The following is a 25407-nucleotide window of genomic DNA, read 5'->3' as shown; positions in this document are numbered from 1 at the left end:
CTCTATCTCCCAGTTTCGTTGGTCTGCCGACTCGGGGCACATTCCGACAATCACCGCTCACCTTCCACTTCTTAATCACATAGGCCACTGTCGATTTTGGGTACTTCAGATCACTAGATATGTCCCTTAAGGATCGGCCACATTTGTGATACCCGATAATTATACCTTTCTTGAAATCTGAGAGCTCCGAACTGCGAGGCATCTTGCATGCGACTAAAGCCGATGCTGTTTCCTACACGATATGTACTGGTGGAGTCCGTGACGTACCTTAGGACCGCAGATATCGTCATTTGCATAGGTGTCCAAATACTTATTGGTAGTCATTATAGGTGGCATTGTAAATAAATGGTATAATAAGGGTCAGTATTCTCACCCAACGGCATTTTCTGCCTTTGATTGCCGAGAGAATTGCTGGTTATACGAACCACAAAATATCAAGGGCGATGGATTGCTCGAGGTTGTCCCATAGCTTGGCTACCAAGATCACCGAATCTCTCTTGTTTGGACTTTTCCTGTGGGGCTATATATGAAAAGTCTAATCTACGAGTGCCTCATCGAAACCAATGTGGATCTAGTCGCCAGGATCGCCATTGCTGTTGGCGATATTCGGGAAATGCCTGGTGCCTTCACAAATGGGCATCAATCTCTATCCCGCACGTATGATGCCTGAATGACAACTAGCGGAAGGTCTTTTGAGTAATTTCCATGATCATGTTGCGTTAATAAAATATTTTCTGGAGTATCTCCTCTCATTCTTGTGTTAATTCTTTAAATATGACAGTGGAAGACTACCTTGTAACTGCTTTCCGACCATACTTTCTATGACGAATACTGCTCGTAAAGCTGACTTTTATCACCCCCTAAAATTTGGCCCTCTTGTTCAGATCCACCCTGTATATGCCCACCCAGTTACCCGGCTCGGTGAGCTCAGTTTTTTATTCTTATATGTTGGTATGTTGTGCATTTTCTGCTTTAAAAGTGATTGAATTACACTCAAGAGCCAAAACATTATGACCAGCCCTACATTTTGCGATGAACGCGCCTGGTTGACGTGGAAGGCACGTGATGATGTGGAAGTGGTATTTAAGTGCTGCTGGAGAGTCTGAAGAATCATTCTTTCACTTACTTCTGTGTGTGATGGGAAAGGCTGCGGATCTAAGCGACTTTGATAGAGGGCAGATTGTAATGGCTCGAAGGCTCGGAACAAGTATTTCCGAAACTGCACGACTCGTGAGTTGTTCGCGATCTACAGTTGTTAGTACGTATGAAAAGTAGATGAATGACGGTGAAAACAGCAGTAGACGACATGGTGTTGGACGTCCACACGCTATCAAAGAAAAAAGTCGTCGGAGACTGTCTCGCATGGTGAAACAAAACCGGAGCCAGACAGTGGCTCAGCTGACAGCCGAATAGAATGCAGGGCCAAGTAGAAAAGTATCGGAGCACACTGTTGGATATGGTGCTACGCAGCAAACGTCGCACTCGTAGGCCTTTGCTGATCAAGCGTCATCGCCAACTGCGCCTGCGCTGGTCCCGGGAACATAGCGACTGGTCCATGGATCAGTGGGAGAGAGTTGCCTGGTCAGATGAATCACGGTTTGTCATTCATCACGCGGATGGCCGTGTCAGGATACGCTGTCTTCCAGGCGAACAGTTGCTCTCTCAGTGCACAGTAAGTCATACACAGGCCGGTAGTGGCGGTATTATGCTCTGGGGGGCATTCTCTTGGGCGTCTCTGGGACCTGTGGTTGTGGTAGAGCAGACCATGAATGCTACAGGGTATCGGAACATCATTGCGGACCAGTTGCACCCTTACATGGCCTCTGTTTTTCCAGCTGGAAATGGAATGTTCCAACAGGACAACGCCCCGTGTCACAAGGCTACAATTGTGTTGAAGTGGTTCCAGGAACATGCTGCTGATTTCCAGTTAATGTCCTGGCCGCTTAACTCACCGGATCTCAATTCGATAGAACACATTTGGGATGTCATGAGACGGCAGCTCAGAGGTCAAAGACCCCCAATTTCTATACGGATTTGCGTGACTGTTGCTACAACATCTGGTACAATCTGTCTCCGGCCATCTATAAAGGACTTGTGGCATCCATGCCAAGGCGGGTTGTAGCTGTGTTGCGCGTCAAAAATGGCCCAACTCGTTATTGACAGGTGGTCATAATGTTTTGGCTCTTAAGTGTATACTGTTGGTATGTTCTGGTTAAGGTTTTTATACCTTTAGTTAATCTGCTTGCAATAGTCGTAGAACTATCAACAATTTAATAGTTGCTTAAGTGCTACTAAGCCTAACCAAGCCGCCATTTGTTTACATTTGAAACTCAGTAGAATATTGAATTAAATCAGTTGTTGCGCCGCTTTCAGTGCCTTTTTACATAGGTGGGACCGAAAGTTAACTGCATTGAAGCTATTCCCTTTAAATGCAGTTTTGGTGCACCGAAAATTTTGTCTTCCTACCGGTTGGCCGGATTGCTTGTTATTTCTTATAAACTCTGATTTTAACAGTAAAAAATTGTTTTTCAAACTGTTTTTAAATGCACTTCGTGTTTTAGGTTTTCCTGTATTTGACAATTTTTAATGAAGTTTCAGTTTTTACGTATTTCCTCCTTGCCTTAAACATAAAACTAAATTGGTTGAATAAGAAAACATATCTCTAATGAAATTCGGGGAAATATGTTTAAATGAAGTGCAGCAAAAAGAATTTGTATAATTTGATATATCATGTCCGCATGAGATATTTTCTCTATGCTTTTATGAAATTATATTTTGACATTAGACAGTTACATCTGAATTTTAAAATTACGAGTATTTATATATACAGCGTATTGAGAAAAAAAGGTATTGCACTGCTTATTGTTTTAGGAATGCGAAAATATCTGCTATCATTTAATGCTTCGAGTCTCATAAATGCATCTTGTTCTTGACTAGAAATATTAGCGACTAGAAGCTAGTTCGGTGACTAGAAATAATAACTTTTACGCATTCATTAATGAACTGAAGCAGCAAGAATAGAATATGTAGCTCACTCCAAAGATAAATTGCATGTCATATCACGAAAAAGTTTTAATTAAGGGGCCTCATACACCTTAAATCCCTTAACATCCTTCGAATATGTGACTGTTGCAAGAATTGGAATATTTTATTTATTTTAAAATCAATTACTTCCAACTTTTTACAGCTGACTTCATAATATAGCTGCTTTGGAAACTAGTAAGCAGAAAGTTTGTGTTGCCACAAATATTTTTGAAATTTAATACGCTTTGTGACAAAATTTTTCTTCACGTTTCCACCTTGCGTGCACGATATTTTAAAAATGGCTATTGGTACATACTTGAAATTGGATGGAATTCTTTATACGAGGCCTATTTTTTAACTGAACCAAAAATCTGATGAATATTTTAATATTAAAAAATTTTGTGGACGAAAACATTACAGATTCTTTTTAATAAAATACATTTTATACACTTGACTCCAAATAAAATAAAAATATAACATGAAATTCTTAGAATTTTTGGTTCACAGTAGTTTCCAAATGTTATAAAAGCTATATATTAAATGTGGAATTAAATTATGCAACATAATGTTTTAAACTGCGCGCACAAGGTGGAAACATGACGAAAACTTTTGTCAAAAAGCGGATTAAATTATAAAAATATTTTTGGCAACACAAACTTTCTGATCACTATTTCAGAAAGCAGCTATATTATGTAGTCAGCTGTAAAAAGTTGGAAGTAATTGCTTATAAAATAAATAAGTTATCCAAATTCTTGCAACAGTCATATGTTCGAAGATCTTATGGGTTTTAAAGTGTACGAGTCCCCTTAAAGTGTGCAATGTGTTCATCATAAATAGAGTGTTAAAATGAGTTAGGAGAGAGGTATCCTTTTTGTTAATATTTATCTATTAAAATGCATGTTAACTTATAGAAACTGGCAACCATGCTTGAATAGCCTTATAAGAGGTTTTTGCATTGCAACAGCCAGTGTTCCAACATGATTAAACCCTTACATAGGAGAAAGCTCTATTTTGCATTTCAGTTTTATTCAGAGGTCATTAAAGGTCAAATCAGCGAATAGGGAAGCTGGTTGCTTACCTTTTTTATGCATCCAACGAAGTTGGAATGTTGCCTGGCGCCCTGATGTCCTGCGGAATGGTCAGATCCTCCCACAAAGAGCACGCTACTGGACAAGAGATTGAATGTCCCCGCCGTGGACCCTCTCTCAGTGTACACTCCGTCCACCGTGATAGAAAACTGCACGAAACATTCATTACCTGTACCTGTGCACAACCATAAATAGCGATAACAACAACGAATTAATTATAAAAGAAACCTATCCTTTCGCGAGTCCTTTTTGTTTTACGAAAACATGCCTGATGGACAACACAATCTATAACGAATAATTTTATTAATTCCTAGGCCTGATACATTATGGCTGCCAAAAATTGTGTAAAATATTTTTAAGAAATTGAACTCTCTATTATGCCTGTAAATAACATTTTCTTTTCCAATAGCGGGTCCTAGCCATTATAGGCGTTGCCTTCTTTATTATTGAGGCAACTTTTAGGTGAGCCACTGTTGGCTCCTAAGCAAGGACAGACAATTTACATCTGTATTTCCTTCGAGATTCGAACCCGGGTTCTCTACGGCAGACAGAGTCATTAAACATTTTACCGTCTATTACGCTGCTGCAAGTACAGAAGGTGTTTACACATTTTTGTAACGATTTTTGATTTTCTCCACAAATTTAAATATTAATTTTAAAATACGAACGTAACTGGCATCTAGTTGGTATAAGACTTATTTATCGTCTGCAGCATTAAAAATGCACTCAAGCCTGTTATTGCGCGGTCTTTTTTTGTGCCATTTTTTTTTTTTTTTTTGTGCGCTATATGAAAATTTCAATCAAACTGGAACATTACTGACGAAGTTATCAATAAATAAATAATCAATAAAAAAGGGAGCTTCAGTCAATACAAAAGTCAATAAAAAATACAATAAAAAAGGGAGCTTCACTCAATACATAAAAAATAAATAAATAATCAATAAAAAAGGGAGCTTCAGTCAATACAGAAGTCAATAAAAATAATAAATGAATAATCAATAAAAAAGGGAGCAGCTTCAGTAAATACTAAAGTCAATAAAGAGTAATAAATAAATAATCAAAAAAAAAAAAAAAAAAAAAAAAAGGATGCTCAGTCAATACAAAAGTCAATAAAAAATAATAAATAAGGAGGTATATTAATGGGAAAGGTGTATATCTGACTACCAAGACATATACAAGCGTCCAGTCACAGCAAACAACCCTAGCAAAAAAAGAAACTGATCACCGACTACATGGTAACTAAAAATTCAACTTTAAACGACTCTGACTCTATTTTTTATAGCTTACTCGTGAAGTTTTGTGCAATTTTTTATGCCTTTTTTTATGCAGTTCCTATTCACGGCACAAAAACAGGCTTGAGTGTATTCGTTTCTTTAAAATATAGCTAAAAAATAAACAATGGATCGAAGGCTGTATTTTTGCGCTGTCCGAAGAGAAATATTGTTATCCATGTATTAGAAAAAGATGTGAAAAGCATGGTTTTAATATTTTTACACTTCAAATAGGTGACATAATTAATATGAAAGGAAAGAAACGTCAAAGTTTACAGCAGACTGGGAAAAAGGCAAAAAATGCATACCCAACAAAAAGTGCGTACAGCTGTTGTTAAATCTAAAGTCGCATTTCGTGTTTTAAAGGAAAATTCAACCTCCCAAAGAGCTATTTCAAAATCTTTCAATATCTCTGTAGGAACTGTGAACAAAATTCTAAAATTTGTTTTAAAGTTAATCAAAGCAAAAAAACATGATGTTCATCGCCTAACACCGAAACATGTTTCTCGGCGTAAGACTATATGCAGATTGCTGTGTGAAAATTATTTGGCAGGTGAAAATGGAAATGTATAGTTACACTTGATGAGGGTTGGATATATTTATTTGACTGCAAGAGAAAAAGATCGGCTTACTACCGAAAAAGAGGAGAAAAGGAGGACATATTTTGGTTCAGAGAAAACGAGGAAAGTTTTTCTAAAGGTTTTATGGTTATTAATGTATTGTCTTATAAAGAAAGTTTAAAATTAGGAAAGTAGGAAAAATAATCAAAATTAATTCGAATTAACATCAGTAAATATGTTTTAATACGTATTATTAAAGAAACAAGTCCATCTCCTTTTCCAAACAATCTTCACTATGATAAGTTACGTCAGGATAAGGCTCCAAGCCATACTTCTAAATCTACTGCTCTATTTCTTTGCAGAAATGAGAAATGAAATTGGAAATGGAGCTGTTTCCTTTAAATGCATCCCATCCAAGTCTCTCGTGTCTTATATGGATTACTGTGCATCTGCACTGTTAAAACAAGCTCTTTATAAGCAGCATCCCAACACATTGGATGGACTCTGGAACATTGTGAAGGAGGAGTGGAATAAAATCAACCTTGATGTTTTAAGGAAAGGACTTTTATTATGGAAATCGAGATGTAAAAGTTCAACAAAAGACCATCAGACTGAACATATCAGAAAATAAAGTTCTGAGGATTGTTTATATACACTGACTACCAATAAGTATTTGGACACCTGTGATAGAAAAGAAAAACTAACTTTATTCAAAATCAATGGTTGGTAGAGCCTCCACGAGAGGTAATTATAGCGTGGACCCTCCGGGGCATACTTTCCGCAAGTCTTTGTATGACAGCTAGTGGTATTTTCTTCCATTTGGCTTGGAGAAGACACAGAAGTTCCTTCACCGATTTTGCACGGGTAGTGCACCCCTGAATTCGGCAATGCAACTCGTACCAGAGGTTCAGGTCTGGACTCTGGGCAAGCCAGTCCATTCAATGAACTCCATTGGCACCATACCAAGCCTTGGTTAACGTCAAAACATGACAACTGGCATTGTCGTCCGGAAAGTAACAGGGGTCCAACCCGTAAAACTGCCACAACGTAGAAAGCACATTGTCATCCAAAATAGTGCAGTAGGCATCGGAGTTGAGCTTACCATGAATGGGTACCAAGGGTCCCAGCTCATACCAGGAGAAACACCCCCAGACCATAATTCCACCTCCGCCGAACTTGACTGTTGGCACAACGCATTCTGGCAGGAGACGTTCTGCAGGTAGACGCCAGACCCAGACCCTGCCATCCGAACGGTAAAGGCTGAACCTTGATTCGTCACTCCAAAGAACTCGTTTCCACTGATCTACGGTTCAATTCCGATGTGCTTTGCACCATATTAACCGAGCAGCGCGGTTGGACTCTGTGATCAAAGGCTTATGGGCAGCAGCACGACCATGAAAACCAAGCAGATGTGCTGCCTTACGGATGGTATTCATTGAAACAATACTCCCGGATGCCTGTTGAAACTCCTCGCGGATGAGAGTCATCGGTTGGGTGCGGTTCTTCCGAATTTCTCTGGACAGCACTCATCGGTCTCTATCTTCCAGTTTCTTTGGTCTGCCGACTCGGGGAACATTCCGACAATTACCGCTTACCTTCCACTTCTTAATCACACAGACCACTGTCGATTTTGGGTACTTCAGATTGCTAGATATGTTCCTTAAGGATCGGCCACATTTGTGATACCCGATAATTATACCTTTTTCGAAATCAGAGAGCTCCGAACTGCGAGGCATCTTGCATGTGACTAAAGCCGATGCTGTTTCCTACACGATATATACCGGCGGAGTCCGTGACGTACCTTAGGACCGCAGATATCGTCATTTGCATAGGTGTCCAAATACTTATTGGTAGTCAGTGTATAAATCTTTGCAAATTCGTATAAAATGTGTAAATATTCTCCATAGCAGCGGTTTTCAACCTTTTGATTAACGCGTGCCATCTAAACTATCTAACAAAATTTAAAAACCTTTAGTACCACCACTACAAAGTACTACTACTACCACCACCCTTCTTGAACAAAGCTCAGATCCCATAAATTTACGAGTGCTAGAGAAAAACACAATCAGGATGTTGAGATTTTATTGTTTTTATTTAATAGTTAGTAATACTTTGCTTCTTTGCGTACCACCGGTTGAGAATCCTTGCTCTATAGTATTGGAGTACTGCTTGATTACTGTGTTAATATTTTATCAACAACTAATATATTTTATAGTTTTCCTGTGGCAACATTTAATTAAAATACGCTGCAGTCCAAAAAGTAAAATACCTTTGCACGGCTTTAACGGGCATACTCCTATCATAATTTCGAGACTAAACTCTAAATAAATAATGACATCCTACGTCTACCATTAGCTGAGTCTATGTTTTGAAAAGGAACTTCAAATTCAAGCGGTTTAAATTCTCCAGAGGCTGTGCATCTACGCGATAAAAGAAGCACTCATATGCTCTGAAATACTTTATTTACAAGATAAGTACTGACTTACCAGAAGAAACGAAATATAAAGAGAGAAAGAAGAGTACATCTTAATGCATTGCTCTCACACTGAAATTCAGTAGAAAAACATAGTTATGTTTTCCTACTGAATTACAAACGACATACTTAAATTAATAGCTTTTATGTAAACAGTCACATAAGACCTTTGCTTTGCCATATGCAAGACTATGTATTTTAAGAACAAACAAACGTAAATGTTATTAAAAAGCAGAACTGCATTACAAAACATAAGCAGTTGTTTCGCAGTTTTACTTTTCTTCTGACAACGATTAATTATCTCTAGAAGATTTAGAGTGAATAAATTATTTTGAAAATAAGTGATAATCTGACAATATACACGTAATTATATTATGTCAGGTATTCCTGCCATTTTTAACCCGGCGGAAGTCGCACCAAGAAAAGCTACTAGAGTGGGCGCGTGGGGTATCACATACCCCAATATTTAAAATACGATGAAAATAGTTTTATTTAGTTTTAAAGCTGTTTTCCTTGTTCTCGTGTATTATAAATGCGTGAATAATAATTGGGTTTCAAAAAATTAATTTCTAAAATAATCTTAGAGTTAAAATTAAGATAAATAAAATTAATAATAAAAAAATAAACATCATGCCTTATAGTTTCATTGCATCTCTAATACACAATGCTTATTTTATTTCTTCACACTTTGAACGAAATACATTCATGTTTTCTTGGCGCAGAATATTTTAACATTTTAAACATTGCATTCACGTTAATCTGTCCTTGGAGCGAGGGCAAAAAATTTATCACATCTTTCATACTTAGTTGTTTAGAATTTTACGTATTCGTTTTAATTCTTCGTCGAAACTTCTGCTTTTGTTTTGCATGCAGTACGTCAATTTCTTAGAAAAATATTAATCTCTGATCTTTGTTCAATACTTTTTTTCATTAACTGTAATGCTAAGTCCTTCAAAAACAGACTTCTGTTTCTGGTTGGTGGATTAGCAGTCGAATGTAATATAATTCAAGTATTTATTACAGCAACATTCAGTGCAGGAAAGAAAATTACCATTGACCACCTCCTTGTTATTCTGCAATTGAATAATTGGCTGACATTTCATCCCCCATATCCACTGCTCCTTTAGTCATATTATAAAAACATATAATTTCTGACGTTTTATTGTCTCCAATAGTATCACCTATAATATGACCGTTATATAATGTTGAAAGCATAAAAACAGTTTTTACTTTTTTAGGAACATCAGGAATTAACGTTTTATCTTTTTCGAAACCAAAACAGTGTAGAAAATATTCCTAGTTTCATCTTCAGTTTCCGAAAACCAGTCTTCATCGCTTTCAAATATTTCTAAAAAATCTCACAGGCGTTGCATCTCCAATTCACAGGGAGTCATTCTTTTAACCACAATGCGGTTAGAAATTTTTAAGAATTTAATTCAAGTACTTTAAAATCACTTGCGAATACAAATATTTACTGTTGCACTCTAGAAATAAATTTCTGAACTAAATATTCATTCAGAAAAACACTTACGGGGACAGGTGCATGGGGTGCGTCATACCCTAGTTCCAACAAAATACGGATAAACCTTTTTCTGAAACACACAGGCAACGAAAAAGCGGTTCTGAACGTCAACCACTCCCCCCGGGGGTCGACGTAGAGAACTCTGCGAAGCTACTGGCTAGGATCTGTACCTAGGCAGTCTCGGCCACGGGGCATAAAATTTCTGAACTTGGTGGGTCTGAAGCCCCCGGGAAAGGTCATTTATTGGCCGGCCTCGGGGACTGGCATATCCTGAGCGGTGTGGAACCGTAGCCGGAGGGCTTGGTTCCCCTCGGTTTGCTGGGTAACGGCCCACTGCGACGGGCTCGCCCATGCGACTGGTAGGAGCATTAGACGACCGGTGCTGCCTGGTGAATTCCAGGTGGTGCGCTGCTCCCCTGGATGGGTAATAGTGGAGGTTGAACCTCCACGAAGTGCCCAAAGGGGGAGTAGACCTGTAGTTTGATTTAGTTCAAGAGGCAGGGAAGCCTAAAAAAAATTTGTTTGAACGTCAACCACAACTAGAAACTCAGCTATTGAAAGAAGCACAGAATTTTCGTTTCACAAGTTAGGAATAGTCCAACTTTATATGTAGGGTTGGGGTATGATACACACCACGCGCTTTCCCACGGGTTAACAAAGGAAAGATAAAATAAGCTACTCACGTGACAAAAGCTGGTCGCTCGGGTGATCTGTAAAAGACAAAAAAAAAAAAAAAAAAAAAAAAAAAAAAAAATTAATAAAATTTCGTTACGGAAAACGTTTTCAAATCACGTTTTACATTATGAAACAGTAAAATCACAGAAAATAAGTATGCGAGACAACTTTATTGTTCAATGGCAAACAACTACATTAAATAATTAAATTAGTGCCATAATTAACAATTTTTGCTGTGCTGTGGAAAGTGAAATTAGCTGAATGAGTTAAAGCACTTTTGCTATCACCTGTTTTTACATTTAAGACTTTTAACTATTTGTTTCTGATTTCACTATACGTCACGTAACATAAAGACATAAATAATGACCAAACGCATAGTGATGTGCATTCATATTTCCAAATAATTTCGGTGCTAAAGCATATATTTACTGCACGAAGAACTTGTTATGTTGCGTAGATGAATAAAATAAACCGTGAAGGTCATTTGTCTAATATGGTATGCATTCGTGGAGAAACTGCTGAGGTAACGGTTTATTGGTTGGTTTGGTTTATTGAGATTACGGCAAAGCACACTAGGGCTATCTGCCTATGGGGAGGGATGCCTTCATGGAGGACTTTCTAAGGAAAACTGGATCGTATACACGTTACACATGGGGAAAACCACGAAAACGCCCATGCAGCCAGCCCGTTCGCGAGTTTCGAACCTCGGACCGAACTACCAGTGTTCAGCGAATTTACCGCTCGGCCACTGGCGGGCCGCTGAGGTAACGGACTTCTATTAATACTATTTCCCAAAGGTAAAACTACAGGAACACAAGGGAACATCGTCTCAAGTTTCTGGTTAGTTTCAATGAAAAACGTTTAAATCAGTAGTAGTTATCCTGCATTTATTTCAACAAAACGCATTCCAAAAATGGGATTGGGGATTATTCAATTATGGCAAAGCCCACGAGGGCTATCTGCCTAAAGGGAGGGGTGCCTTCGTGGAGGACGTTCTAAGGGAAACTGGCTCCTATACAACGTTACACACGGGGAAAACCACGAAAACGCCCATGCAGCCAGCCCGTTCGCGGGATTCGAACCTCGGACCGAACTACCAGTGTTCAGCGTATTTACCGCTCGGCCGCTGGTGGGCCCCATTCCAACAATGGCTAGCATTTCATTTGTCTTAATGGTGAAAAAAACTCTCTCTCTCTCTCACACACACACACAAAAAAAAGGGTAAAAGAATGGGTAGAAATGTAAATCCATATTCTGCAAATTTACATGTAATCATTCAGTTTACTAAATAAATATATAAATGAATAAAATAAATAAAAATGTCTGAAAGCTTTTAGATTTTATATTACGTCCAAAGGGGCTTATTGTTTAACGGTCTGAGTGTTAACTTTATTTTTTAACGGTTTATATTTATTTTCTGTGTGTTAAATGTTATGTTCTTCGCACTTAAACCATAAAATTCAATTCAACGGCAATATCGCAAAATAGTTTAAAAAGATCATATCTTTAGAATTTCCGATACACAGCTTCGCGCGCTGGAGATAAAAATGATTTTTTTTCTTTTTTCCATACAGTGTTGCCAGTGCTCGCTTAGAAGTCATTGAGTTTCTAAATCAAAAAGTCATTTATGCTTTACAAAATATGAAACAGATAATAAAAAAATTCCAAATTCCGAATTTGGGCTTCCAGATGCCCATATTCGAGTGAAGACGTACGTTATTTCAAATTCGATGGCTCTAGGCACCGTTGTAATATCACAATTCGAGAAACATACATACATTTATGCAGATCCTTCATTGTTTAATTTCTTTAAATACAATGCAGGGCGATGGCAACAATTTGAAAAGTAATTCAGACTTTTAAAGTTTTCGATGCAGAGTGGCAAAACGAAATTAATAGCCCTTCTGGGTTAGCTCCCAGAACTTAATTTCTCTTAGTTACTTTAAAAAAAAACCCTCTTAGTTACTTTTTTAAAAGAACAAAAGGAACGTTTACCCGGAATGGGCTGTCAGCTAATATCCCAATAATACGTTAACCACTAGCTGCCAGGCCGCAGCCCTGGGCCGCCCCAGCAGAGCAGACGGCATTTATTAAATGCAAAAAAGGAATATACATATGTCTACAAGACATCTGAAGAAGAGTATAATCAAAATACATGTATATGTCACGGTGAAACACCGAAATCTGGAGAATGTCGACTTTCACCGGCGAGTGTCAACATTCACATAGTTTCTTGGTGTATGTCCGAAATATTTTCCAGATACTCTTATTTCTGACTTACACCGGTCAATGTCGACATTCACCATGTACTAATGGTGAATGTTAAACATATAACAATATTATATTCTCTTCTCCGTCATTCAGTCGCGAATAAACGCACTTGAAACTTGAAATAAGAACGTAAGAACATGAGAACCTAAAACACGCAATACATTCAAAATGAAAGGAAAATAATAGAAGTTAAAAACTTACTTAATTATACAGTACATTCTAAATGAGAAAATAAAATAACAGTAATAAAAAACTTACTAAATTATGTCATTCAAATCTTATTTATTGCAACAACTTAAACAATTATGGAACTTTATGACCTCTCTTTTCGACTTTCACCAGAGCATATCTGTGATTGTCGACATACACTGGTGTACAAAAATTAAAGACGAAGTCGAAAAATTAGCATATCAGCTGAACGAAGAGGCAGAGAGCGGACAGAAAGACCAATCAGGAGATTAAGTAAGGTGATGTACGGTAGCACATGCGCAGATATGCAGGTAGACGTAATGGGGGAGTGCCTGAGTAGTATAAAGCATGTTGTCGGTGTAAGATCAGTATTTCTGGCAAAGAGATTGCACGTCGTATAGCAGTTAAAATCACACCGAGTTGCTGCGTCAGCGAGAAATGGCGAATAATCTATCTGTTAGACGACATCTGGATGCTTTTACCCGAGGTCGAATCATTGGGAAGTTGGAGGAAGGCCGCAGTGTGACAAGTGTGGCTGCAGAGTTCGGAATTGCTCACAGCATCGTTTCACGACTTTGGAGACAGTTTCAAACTAGAGGAACAGCTATCCGGGGGTTTAGTAGTGGTCGTCCACGAGGAACCACACCCGCAGACTACCGGTATATTGCCTTACAGGCCAGAAGAAACAGGCGGCAGACAGCGGGAGAAATCGCTAGACATACGACACAGGCGACTGGACGACCGATATCGCGTTTTACCGTGGCCAGAAGACTGCACGGTGGTGGTCTGTTTACACGACGCCCTGTACGGTGTGTACCTCTAAAGCCTGCGCATCGGAGAAGGCGTTCTCTGTGGTGCCGGAAACACCGGAATTGGAGAGACAATGAATGGGGACGAGTACTCTTTACAGGTGAGAGCAGATTCAGTCTGAGTAGCGATTCTCATCGCATACTCACCTGAAGAGAGCGGGGAAGCCGCAATTATCCCTCGAACATCATTGAAAGGGACAGGTATGGAGGTGGCGGTGTTCTCGTTTGGGGGAGGCATCTTGCTTGGTAGTCGTACAGACCTTCACATCTTCGACGCAGGTTCAGTCAACGGGACCCGTTATTGTAACGAGATTCTTCTTCCATATGTGTGTCTTTTTAGAGACGCTATGGGTCCGCAGTTCCTTTTCATGGACGACAATGCACCATGTCATCGCCCAGTAGCTGCCGAAAAGCTCTTAGAGAGTGAGGATATTGAACGTATGGATTGGGCGGCACGATCTCCGGATCTCAATCCCATCAAGCATGTATGGGATTTTCTAGGCAGACGCTTGGCAGCTCGTACCTTATCACCAGTAACGATTCCGGAGCTTCGATTGGCGCTGCAAGACGAATGGGCAGCAATGCCTTAACAACTCATTGACACCCTGATTCTCAGCATGGGCAGACGCTGTGAAACCTGCCTAGCAGTCAGGGGAGATCATATCCCCTATGAAAGACCGGATGTTTCTTGCTGGACACCCATCACGGGGATGTTTTCGCCTTCAGTCGCATTGTGTTCCATGCTACGTTTTCAATAAAGCTTCTTTTATCCCTCTGATTTCTCTTTTAGTAAGTGTTGCTTACATTACTCATGTCCTTACGAATTGGGGATCTTACGGTATTAAATGTGTTGATTTGGAAAGCTTTTGTACAAAGTTATATTGAAAAGCCGTCTTGTCCTTAATTTTGCACACCAGTGTACACTGGTGAGGGTCAGAATATACAAGAATGTAGTGAAATATTCGGTCTTTCACCGATGTATTTGGTGAATGTTGACATTCTCCGGTGAAATTCGACATTCTCCAATTTCGGTCTTTCACGGTAACATATATACATATAAATACCAACTCAGAGCCTACTGCGGTACCGAAGGCCCTGGGCTCGAATCCCGGTGAAGGCATGGATGTTTGTAAATGTATAGTGTCTTTGCGGCATGGGGGGAACTCTAAACATGTGGCAAGCCGAAGGTCCTCTCGTGTGTTTTGGTGGAAAGGGAGAGATGAGTCTCGTGTGATTTGGAGGAAGACCCCCCCCCTATGTACTCACCCTCAAAATTGGGATGGAAGTCCAACCTCCCTGAGGTTCTGGCAACCATTCTTCCATAAAATTCACAGACAAGACAAAAATAACACCTATTTAATCTTTCATAAATCTTGATGAAATTTTGATCAACAAAATTTCAACGATTTCAAAGTGACCAGTGGAAACATTGACGGAATCTGTAGTGTTTATCTCCAGAGCGCGAGACTGTTTATCTGAAATTCTTAAGATCTGCTGTTTTTAATTTCTTTGTGATCTTGCTGTTGAGCAGAATTTCATGTGATGTAAGAGCCAAGAACATGATATTCAATAAATAAAGTAAACACATAAAAGTATAATAATTTCCAAAAAAGTTAAAAAAAGTCATCTCAGTAAAGAAACTGAACATATCTCAAAATTTGCAGAAAATCTGGTACTTTTCCTTTTCGCCGGCGCAAATCTCTCCAAGCAGACTTTATTGGCGACAACTTACAGTATACACATAAAAAATATTTAAAAAAAAAATTAGTTCTAAGAATTCTTTTTTTGAAGGCGTAAACATTTTAATTTCTCTTAAAACTTTATAAAAAGACAATAAATAAAGACAATAAATTTGTAAAAAGACATTAATTTAAGAATTTACTATGCTTTCATGGTTCAACATCCTAATTCGCCGGTTCATATCACGTGACCCCAAGCGATCTCATCTCACGTAATCTACTCTACAACGTAAACTACTCTCCATTAATTTCAAGTTAAATCTTAATTTGGAACACAAGTTTAAATGCAAGAAATATTTCAATGCGTACGAATAGCTTACTCAGAAATTATATAAAACTGCAGTGCTTTACATTAGAATGCATTCTCATTAGAATTGATGAATTTAACCCTTGCCTTTCCTTTTCTATATTTTCGGCTTCGGGTAAGGAAACAAACAATCTGGTAAGAAAAAGCTGCGGCTTGTTTTGAAAATGAGGCGTACGGTTACCAGCGAGAATATTCCGTTTGACATCGGTTGTACCATTATTGGCGACTTCATCGCTTGCGCCGGCAAAGCGGAAAAGTACCGAAAATCTTTGTGCAATCAGTTGATTGTATTCAGTAAGGACTTTGAACTCATCATATCAGGAAGTAAAATCAAATATGATTTTAGTTCAGAATTCTATATCAGAATACACTAACAAGCACTAAATATACGTTTCTCTTGACTAGAGCAACTGTAGCACAGCAAAGTCAAAGCTATTCCTCCTCAAACAATGGTTACCATAACCATGGCAATGACTACTGCAGAAAAAAGGTCGAAAAATCTAATTTGCTAAAAATTCCCTGGTTTCCTGTGTGCAATGGTGGCGAAACACGTTACGATCGCAAAAGGAGGTATAAAGCACGAAAAACAAATATTTAAATTTCTCCAAAATTAACGAGGAGATATATCGCAAACTACAAAATATGTGAGCAGCTCTCTAAAATTCATAGCACTTGTTGTTCAAATAACATAAGTGTTTTTTTTTTAATCCAAAGGGGCTTTGTCTCTGAAGGCCTATTATTTTCGTTTTGAGATTTTGCGTTGAATCACTATAAATGTCCGTTTCACTTTTCAAACTGTTGCCAGCAAATGTTAGAGTCCTGCATTATATTTGAAGAAATTAAATAATGAAAAATCTGCATAAATGTATGTATATTTCTCGCATTGTAATAAAACAACGGTACATAGAGTCATCGAATTTTGAATGACGTAATCTTCCTACGAATATTTGCATGTGGAAGACCAAATTTGAAATTTGGAAATTTTTTTATTACCGATTTCATATTTTGTAAAACTTTAACTAATTTTTGATTAACAAACTCGAGGATTTCAAAGCGAACAATGGCAGAACTCTAAAAAAAAAAAAAAAAAAAAAAAAAAAAAAAAAAAAAAAAAACCCTCTTATCTCCAGCGCGCGGAACTGTGTATGGGAAACTCTAAAAATATATGCTCATTTTATAATTATTTTGCGACATTGCTATTGAACTGAATTTTGTGGTTTAAGCGCAAAGAACATGATATTTAATAAATAAAGGTAACATACAAAAGGTTAAAAAAAAACCCTTTAGACGTAATTTAAAATCTGAAACCTTTCAGATTTTTTTTAATCCAATGGCGGGCACTTGCCATATTTCAGCAATTCCTAAGGCCAGGAATGGGGGCCATTTTGTTACGGAGGCATGTAAGGCTGTGTTCAGACGGGGGCATAATGTCCTTTACTCCCCCGTGTGTACGCAGCTTAATGGGACTCATTCAGGAATCTGGAAGGAGAAGCAGTATTTCATCTCCCACTGCATGCCAGAATAATCAACAAAGTACCATTTCACCATAAAGCACTGACACTACACATTTACAAACATTCATGCCTTCTCCGGGATTCGAACCGGAATGTTATCGTTGTGTTATCGTAACCATCTTAGCAGGAGACGCCAAATTTTTGAGTACGTGCCAAACTCTGGTAACCATGCGCATAACGTTCTTCAAGAATCATGCTTGACAACAATCTTTAGTCTGCAACGTCGAAATTCTAGTGCGCATTCTTTTTGTTATATTCCTAAGGATTTTATAAACAAAAACGATTTTTTTGGCCTTAAAATAAGCACCTGTAGAATTTGCCAGCAATGAAAAATAAAACTGCGTAAAATTAGAGTACAGAATTACAGGAATATAGATTGTTGAAGAAAAATATCTAAAGGGAACAACGAGAAAATGGATTCGGTAGACAGCCGGTGTTACCGAGATTTGGCGAAGCCGAAGTTCTTTTCTGACTCTTTACAAGTGATAACAGATGGCTGTATGCTTGGGGACGAGAAAAGAGCAAAGAAAATTACAAAAAAACTTCGGAGACGAATGTAAGTGTTTTATTTTTTTAAAGCATTACGTTATCATTATTAATAATTGAAAATTGCGTTTTAAATTGAAATATGTTTCCTTTTCATATGTTCATAACGTTACATTAAATTTCAAATGTATGTCTCCTTTTCATATGTTCATAATGTTACTTTAAATTTCAAAAGTATGTTTCCTCTTCATATGTTGATAATGTTTGCCGACTTACAATAACTATCGATACGTTAGTTAAAGTCGCGAAAACTACTAGACAGCACAAGATAAATAACTTTGGCCTTTTCATCTGTAAAAATCGCCAAATGGCGCCAAGGTGGTTTTATTATTACTCAAGTATCTAGGATCGGAAAATATATTAAAAATATTTTGAGTTAATGTCATAATACGAAAATGGATTTTGTAATTGAGAGAAATAGTTCATATGTTCATAATGCTAATTTAAATTGCAAAAATATGTTTAATTTCCATATGTTCACGATGTTACTTTAAATTGCAAATGTATGCTTCCTTTTCATATATGTTCATAATGTTACTTTAAATTTCAAAAGTATGTTTCCTCTTCATATGTTCATAATGTTTGCCGACTTACAATAACTATCGATACTTTTGTTGGTTTAATCCTAGTATCCGGTGCACACCGGATTTGGCTACTTTTGGCGACTTTATGATGAGCAGTAAAAACGGGACATATACGATGAGTAGTTAACGGGTCATTCAAAGAAAATATGTAGTTAAACATACTATATACTATGTATATAGTATATATACTATGTGTGTATATATACTGTATATAGTATATATATACTATGTGTGTATATATACTGTATATAGTATATATACTATGTGTGTATATACATATACTATGTGTGTATAGTATATATATAGACGTTTTTTGGATCATTTTTAGTGTTGGCGATAATTTTCAAAGTAGCGCCAAGGCTGCACCGTATACTAGGATTTTACCCTTTTGTTAAAGACCCGAAAACTACTAGACAGCACAAGATAAATAACTCTGGCCTTTTCATCTGTAAAAATCGCCAAATGGCGCCAAGGTGGTTGTGTTAATACTCAAGTATCTAGGATCGGGAAAATATATTAAAAATATCTTTAGTTAATGTCATGTTGAGAAGATGGATTTTATTACTGAGAGAAATATAGGGCTGCAGTTTTCTTAACCTCGCTCCAGATCATCAGCACTGTAGCTGTTTTAATAAATGGCACACATAAGTTCCAACGCATACTTAACAAACTAAACGATCATTGAATTAGGAAATTCTGGAACAGGAATTGCTAAATGTTTCCGCTAAAAAGACATGCATTCAATAATATCTTATATTGTCAAGATATGGTATCCAACAGACTTTCCAGATAACATATATATAGACAGAAAATAGCATAGGTAGAAGAAACAATGCATGTTAGCATTTTCTCTAATATGCAATAATCACAAAAATGTATGGACGTATATGTTATCGGGACCAGAGTAGTCGCCAAATGTTTTGCTAAAATCTCCAAGAGTTTGGCTCATATGGTTTATTTTTAAAGTCGTTACAATGTTTACTTTTAAAGTCATTACATTGTTTACTTTCCTAAAAAGATAACCTTTCTAAAATTGGCAACGAGAATACAAATTCTAAAGATGTAATCGTCACTTTTGTTTTTATTATTGAGGGCCGTATAATATACTCACAATTTTGGAATATACCATAAATATAGTTTTATCGATCCCGATACTGGTTGTCGTACGCAAACTATTGAAGGGACATAAAGCTGTGCGAAATGGCGAAATAAACCTTAACATGGCACTAACCATAACCAGATGGATTCTTATTTGAGTTGATGTAGCGGCAGCAGCGTCCGAAAACGCAAATATTTTCAGTCATTTTATATTATGCCTCAGCGTTAATTTAAATTCACTAACGAATTTTTAGCCCAAAGAGGGGTTAGCCCAGAGGCGTATTAATTTCGTTTCGGCATTTTGCGTTGAAAACCTTAAATATCCGTTTCACTTTTCAGATTTTTGCCGCCAAATATGATCGCCCAGTGTTATATTTAAAGAAATTAAATAATGAAGAATCTGCATAAATATATGTATGTTTCACGCATTGTGATAAAATAACGGTACCTAGACCCAACAAATTTTGAATAACGTAATCCTCCACCAAATATGGTATCTGGAAGCCCTAATTTGGAATTTGTTTTACAATCGATTTTGTAATACTTTAATGAATTTTTGATTAAGAAACTCGACGATTTCAAAGCGAGCAATGGCAACTCTGTACGAGGGAAAAAACATGTTTATCTCCAACGCGCGAGACTGTGTATCGGAAATTTTTAAGATATGCTCATTTAAAAATTATTCTGGGAGATTGCTGTTAAATTGAATTTTATAGTTTAAGTGCGAAGAACAGGATATTTAATTAATAAAGGTAGCATACAAAAGTCTCTTTGGGCGTAATATAAAATCTATGAGCTTTTAAGATTTTTTTTTTGTTATTATTTTCTGATTTATTTGGCAAATTGTTTAATATACATAAAAAATTAGTACTTTTCTGTTATCGGAATAGTATTCAGAGAGGTGTGTATGGATGCATGTGTTAATGTATGCAATGTATATAGGTATCTATGTATGTGTATATGCACACATATGCGAGAAAACATACATGAGCACGAGCATACATGCCTACATTTCTGAATCCCAGAAGAGTACCTAAAAGGGTAGAATGTTACGGATATTCTGCTGTTTTTCCCTTGGATTTTTTTTTTTTTTTTTTTTTTTTTTTTCAGTTTGACAGTATCGTAAATATGTTGGCCATTACTTTTATGCTTCAAAATTTTCGCCTGATCGGTCAGCTTTCGGCGATATCTGAATTCGGTCCTGATAGCAGAACAGTATTGAAATGCGAGATAATTGATTATAGTAGACATAACATTTAAAGGCAGGTTTTTCAACCAGAACTTCCAATATAGAAATGTTTTATCCTCATGATTCACGTGAGTAAAATTAATGGGAAAGTGTGTATTTTTGGTGTATTTAATTATGACAAAGCACACTAGGGCTATCTGCTAAGAGGAGGGATGCCTTCGTGGAGAACTTTCTAAGAGAAACTGGCTCGTATACACGTATACACGTTACATGGGGTAAACCACGAAAACGCCCATGCAGCCAGCCCGTTCGCGGAATTCGAACCTCGGACCGAACTACCAGTGTTCAGCGACTTTACTGCTCGGCCGCTGGTGGGCTAATGGGAAAGATAAAGTAAATTCTTTAAAACGATTTCAGATGGGATTTGAACCCATGAACTAAGAATCTGTAAGTTTTTATGCTGTTCTGTGCTTCATAAAATGTCAGCTTCTCAGGTGTTATTCATTAGAACGTTCTGATATTTAAAAAGTTCTGCTAGGAGAACTTAAAAAAATTGCTCATGATAATGACTCTTTTTCACATCATTAAACACTTAATATTTCCAGATTTCAGAAAGGGAAAAAAAAGTTAAAAAAATAAACTGCGTAAAGCATGATGGGATTTTTGACGGCAAAAAGTGACGTCACGTATGCGTCTATTAATCAGTTTCATTCATATTTTTTAGAAACATTATTTTTTTCAGTCGTTGTTTAAATATTTCACACACCATTTAAACCTAGTCTAACATTTTTATTCGCGACAGTTTAAAGGTTAAAAAAAGTAAAATCTGTACGCCTCAAAATAATTTTAATCATGTTCTGTAAATTGTCGCATTTGCGAGAATGTGAATTTTTTTGCTTTACATCTTAAGATCTTTTTTGTGTCGAACATTTTGAAACTTTTTACGCTCTGTAACTTACTGTGATTAATTTCAGCAAAGTCATTTTTCTTTATATAAAAATCATGCTGTGGCGTGTAAAGTCCCAGGGCTATACGATAGAATGGTGTTAACTCGCTTTGAAAAATCTTTAGTTGGCGCGGCCCGCTTGGCGACTTCTGCAAATGGCGAAAATTATGGAGATAAATATTCTCAACGATTTAACATTTTGAAATAAAGTTTTTTTTTTTTTTTTTCTGTTTCTAGCGTACATCATCAACGTTATAACAATGTCAAACCTACAGAAAATTTCACTCCGTGGCAATGGCTTATTAAATTTTTAGTCCAAACGGGCAATTTGCATAGGAAGACTATTAATTTTCTTTTGGCTTTTTGCGTTGATGAAGTATAAACTTTGATTCACTTTTCAGATTGTTGCCACCAAATACTAGAGCCCTACATTTATATTTAAAGAAATTAAATAATGAAGAATCTGCATAAATGCATGTATGTTTCTCGCACTATGATAAAACAACGGTTCCTAGAGGTGTCAAATTTTGAATAACGTACGCTTCCACCCGAATATGAGCATCTGGAATTTGGAATTTGCTTTGTTATCTATTTCATATTTTGTAAAAATTTAACGAATTTTTGATTAACAATCTCAACGATTTCAAAGCAAACAATGGCAACACTGTACGAAAAAAAAAGTTTTTATCACCACCGCGGGAGTTTGACGTTTATTTAACACACAAAAAGTTAAAAAAAGCCCTTTCTTTGGGCGTAATTTAAAATTTGAAAGCTTTCTTAGGTACTATTCGGTTTCGAGGGCCGTAAAATATCGCCAAACTTACATTCAGTTATATTTCTCATAATTCGAAACTTTTATCATGTTATTCGATGAGGGGTAGGGCTATGGCGCCCATGCACCCTGGTGGTTAAGCACCGCAGTTCAACAATATACAATATCGCCAAACTATTGTTGATGCCGATGCTGCCAAAAATAATTGCGGCAAGAAAGGAAGTATAATAGTAAATAACTATCTAAGATTGATGTTTTAATTTAGATGAAAGGTTAATTTCATATAATACTTTTTTATTATTATAATTTTATGAAAAAGGCTAAAGATGACCGAATGGAAGCATTAGAGTAAATAACTATTTCAGATCAGTATAATAATGTATATAAAAATTGCTAAACATAACTGAATGGATGCCTGCATCGCTATTTCGCTACCGACTTATCTCTGAAGCATAATTTCATCTCGTTGGTTGTTCAAACGTAATTTTCTATAATGAATGATGCCTTTTCTTTGAAAATATTCTCGGTAAAGTGCAGAATTGCCCACTTATTTGGTCGTCGCTTTTTACAAGTGTAAAAACAATTGGATTTTTGTCAATTTTCTTTTACTTTTCAAGCGAAAATAGGTCGATGCGTACATAGATAATATCAAGGGTGTGCGCAGTACCATTTTTGTGCAATTCTAGGATTTTATTTCATGTGAAAATAGGTCGATGTGCACATGGATACCGAGTATGTGCAGTTCTTAAAAACGCGTCAAGCAGTGGATGATTCTGCACTTTACGCAAAATTCTATTGCCGACTTTTCGTAATGGGCAGTTGTTAAATCCATAGGATATCAAAAAAGGATTTAAAATAAAAAAGGTATTTAAAAAGTAAACTAGTATTTCAATGGCGTTTTAAGAAATATAGAACTATATAAACTTACGTAGTCTGAAATGAGCGCGCACGCTAGATTTGGCGCGCTATTAAATGGGCGTGTTTGCTAGATTTGGCGCTTTTGCGCATACATTTTCGCTGCAATTTTTTTTAGGGCCCTCGAAACAGAATAGTACCCTTTCTTAATTTAATATTTTTATTTTTATTTTATTTATTTATTTATTTTTGAAATTTCTCCAGCTGTATCTCGAATTAAAAATTTATAATCAATGATTAGATTTCTATGGTATTTTCCGTTGATATCATTTTAAAGCAATTTCATAATATAATTTACTGAATTTTTAGCATTTCGCTGAACTGAAATATTTCATTATCCTGCTGATTTTTACGTAGTCATAAAAATAATTATATTCATAATCCTATCCCGTATGTTACATTATTATCTAAAAAAAAGTTTGAAATTTGTTATATAAAATAATTGCAAACATGCGTAAATGTAAAACACGTCAGTGCTTTTCACTTTCGATCATTCAAAAATAAAAATCTTAATTCTTGGTTTCTTTTATTAATTTAATGTCAATGGTATCCGTTCCACCTGATTATTTGTATCTAGAGAATTACCGCGCGTTTATTATGAGTGTTTAAACAAAAACTTTTATTGAAAAAATAATTTTTTTAAGATTCTAGCAAAATATATGACCTTTTTACCAAAGGGCTTTATCCCCGAAAGGGGGGTTTTATCCCGAAGTCTTTACTTCCTTTTGCATTATGCGCTGATTCATTATAAACGGCGAATCGCTTTTTAAATTATTGCCAACAAATATTAGCGCAGGGAATTATATATTTAAAGAAATCAAATAATGAAGAATCTGGATAAATGTATGTATATTTCTCGCAGTGTGATAAAGCAATGGTATCTAGAGCCATCCAATTTTTTATTAACGTACGTCTTCACCCGAATATGGGGATCTGGAAGCCTAAAATTTGTAATTTAGACTTTGTCTTATTATCTATTTCATATTTTATAAAGCATTTATGAGTTTTTGTTTAAAAAACTGAACGATTTAATGGCAACACGAAAAAAAAGACATTTTTATCTGCATCCCGCGAGACTATGTATCGAAAATTCTAAAGATATGCTCTTTTAAAATTCTGAAAAGATTAGACTTTGTCTTATTATCCATTTCATATTTTATAAAGCATTTATGAGTTTTTGTTTAAAACACTGAACGATTTAATGGCAACACGAAAAAAAAAAGACATCTTTATCTCCAACCCGCGAGACTATGTCTCGAAAATTTAGAAACCTGAACGATTTAATGGCAACACGAAAAAAAGACATTTTTATCTCCATCCCGCGAGACTATGTATCGAAAATTCTAAAGATATGCTCTTTTAAAATTCTAGCCCACCAGCGGCCGAGCGGTAAAGTCGCTGAACACTGGTAGTTCGGTCCGAGGTTCGAATCCCGCGAACGGGCTTGCTGCATGGGCATTTTCGTGGTTTTCCCCATGTGTAACGTGTATACGAGCCAATTTGCCTTAGAAAGTCCTCCAAGAAGGCATCCCTCCTCTTAGGCAGATAGCCCTCGAGGCTTTGCCATACTCACAAACACACTTTTAAAATTCTGAAAAGATTAGACTTTGTCTTATTATCTATTTCATATTTTATAAAGCATTTATGAGTTTTTGTTTAAAACACTGAACGATTTAATGGCAACACGAAAAAAAAAAGGCATTCTTATCTCCATCCCGCGAGACTATGTATCGAAAATTTTAAAAAACTGAACGATTTAATGGCAACACGGAAAAAAAGACATTTTTATCTCCATCCCGTGAGACTATGTATCGAAAATTCTAAAGATATGCTCTTTTAAAATTCTGAAAAGTTTAGAATTTGTCTTATTATCCATTTCATATTTTATAAAGCATTTATGAGTTTTTGTTTAAAA

The 25407-nt window shown here is 36.5% G+C and overlaps 1 protein-coding gene and 1 long non-coding RNA gene across 3 annotated transcripts in view; one reads left to right on the top strand and one right to left on the bottom strand.

Annotated features, from left to right (window-relative positions):
• The window catches only part of LOC118196922 (neurexin 1-like), an 894564-nt gene that overhangs the window by 191043 nt on the left and 678114 nt on the right, over nt 1–25407 (bottom strand). For both annotated transcript variants that reach the window (XM_085827476.1, XM_085827475.1), the window contains exons 5-6: nt 10622–10648; nt 4103–4261 (exon numbers count right to left, since the gene is read on the bottom strand). In XM_085827476.1, coding sequence (XP_085683602.1) covers nt 4103–4261; nt 10622–10648 — 186 coding nt within the window. The remainder of the gene's footprint in view (nt 1–4102; nt 4262–10621; nt 10649–25407) is intronic.
• LOC146993499 (uncharacterized) overlaps nt 17652–25407 on the top strand; it is a 343790-nt gene continuing 336034 nt past the window's right edge. The window contains exon 1 of the long non-coding RNA XR_015044359.1: nt 17652–17998. This is a non-coding gene — a long non-coding RNA (uncharacterized LOC146993499). The remainder of the gene's footprint in view (nt 17999–25407) is intronic.

This window comes from Stegodyphus dumicola, chromosome 12 (assembly GCF_044657685.1).
Source record: "Stegodyphus dumicola isolate Sdum_Otavi_A_Nest chromosome 12, ASM4465768v1".
NCBI classification, from domain to species: domain Eukaryota; kingdom Metazoa; phylum Arthropoda; class Arachnida; order Araneae; family Eresidae; genus Stegodyphus; species Stegodyphus dumicola.
This window is presented reverse-complemented; position numbering and strand designations above follow the sequence as displayed.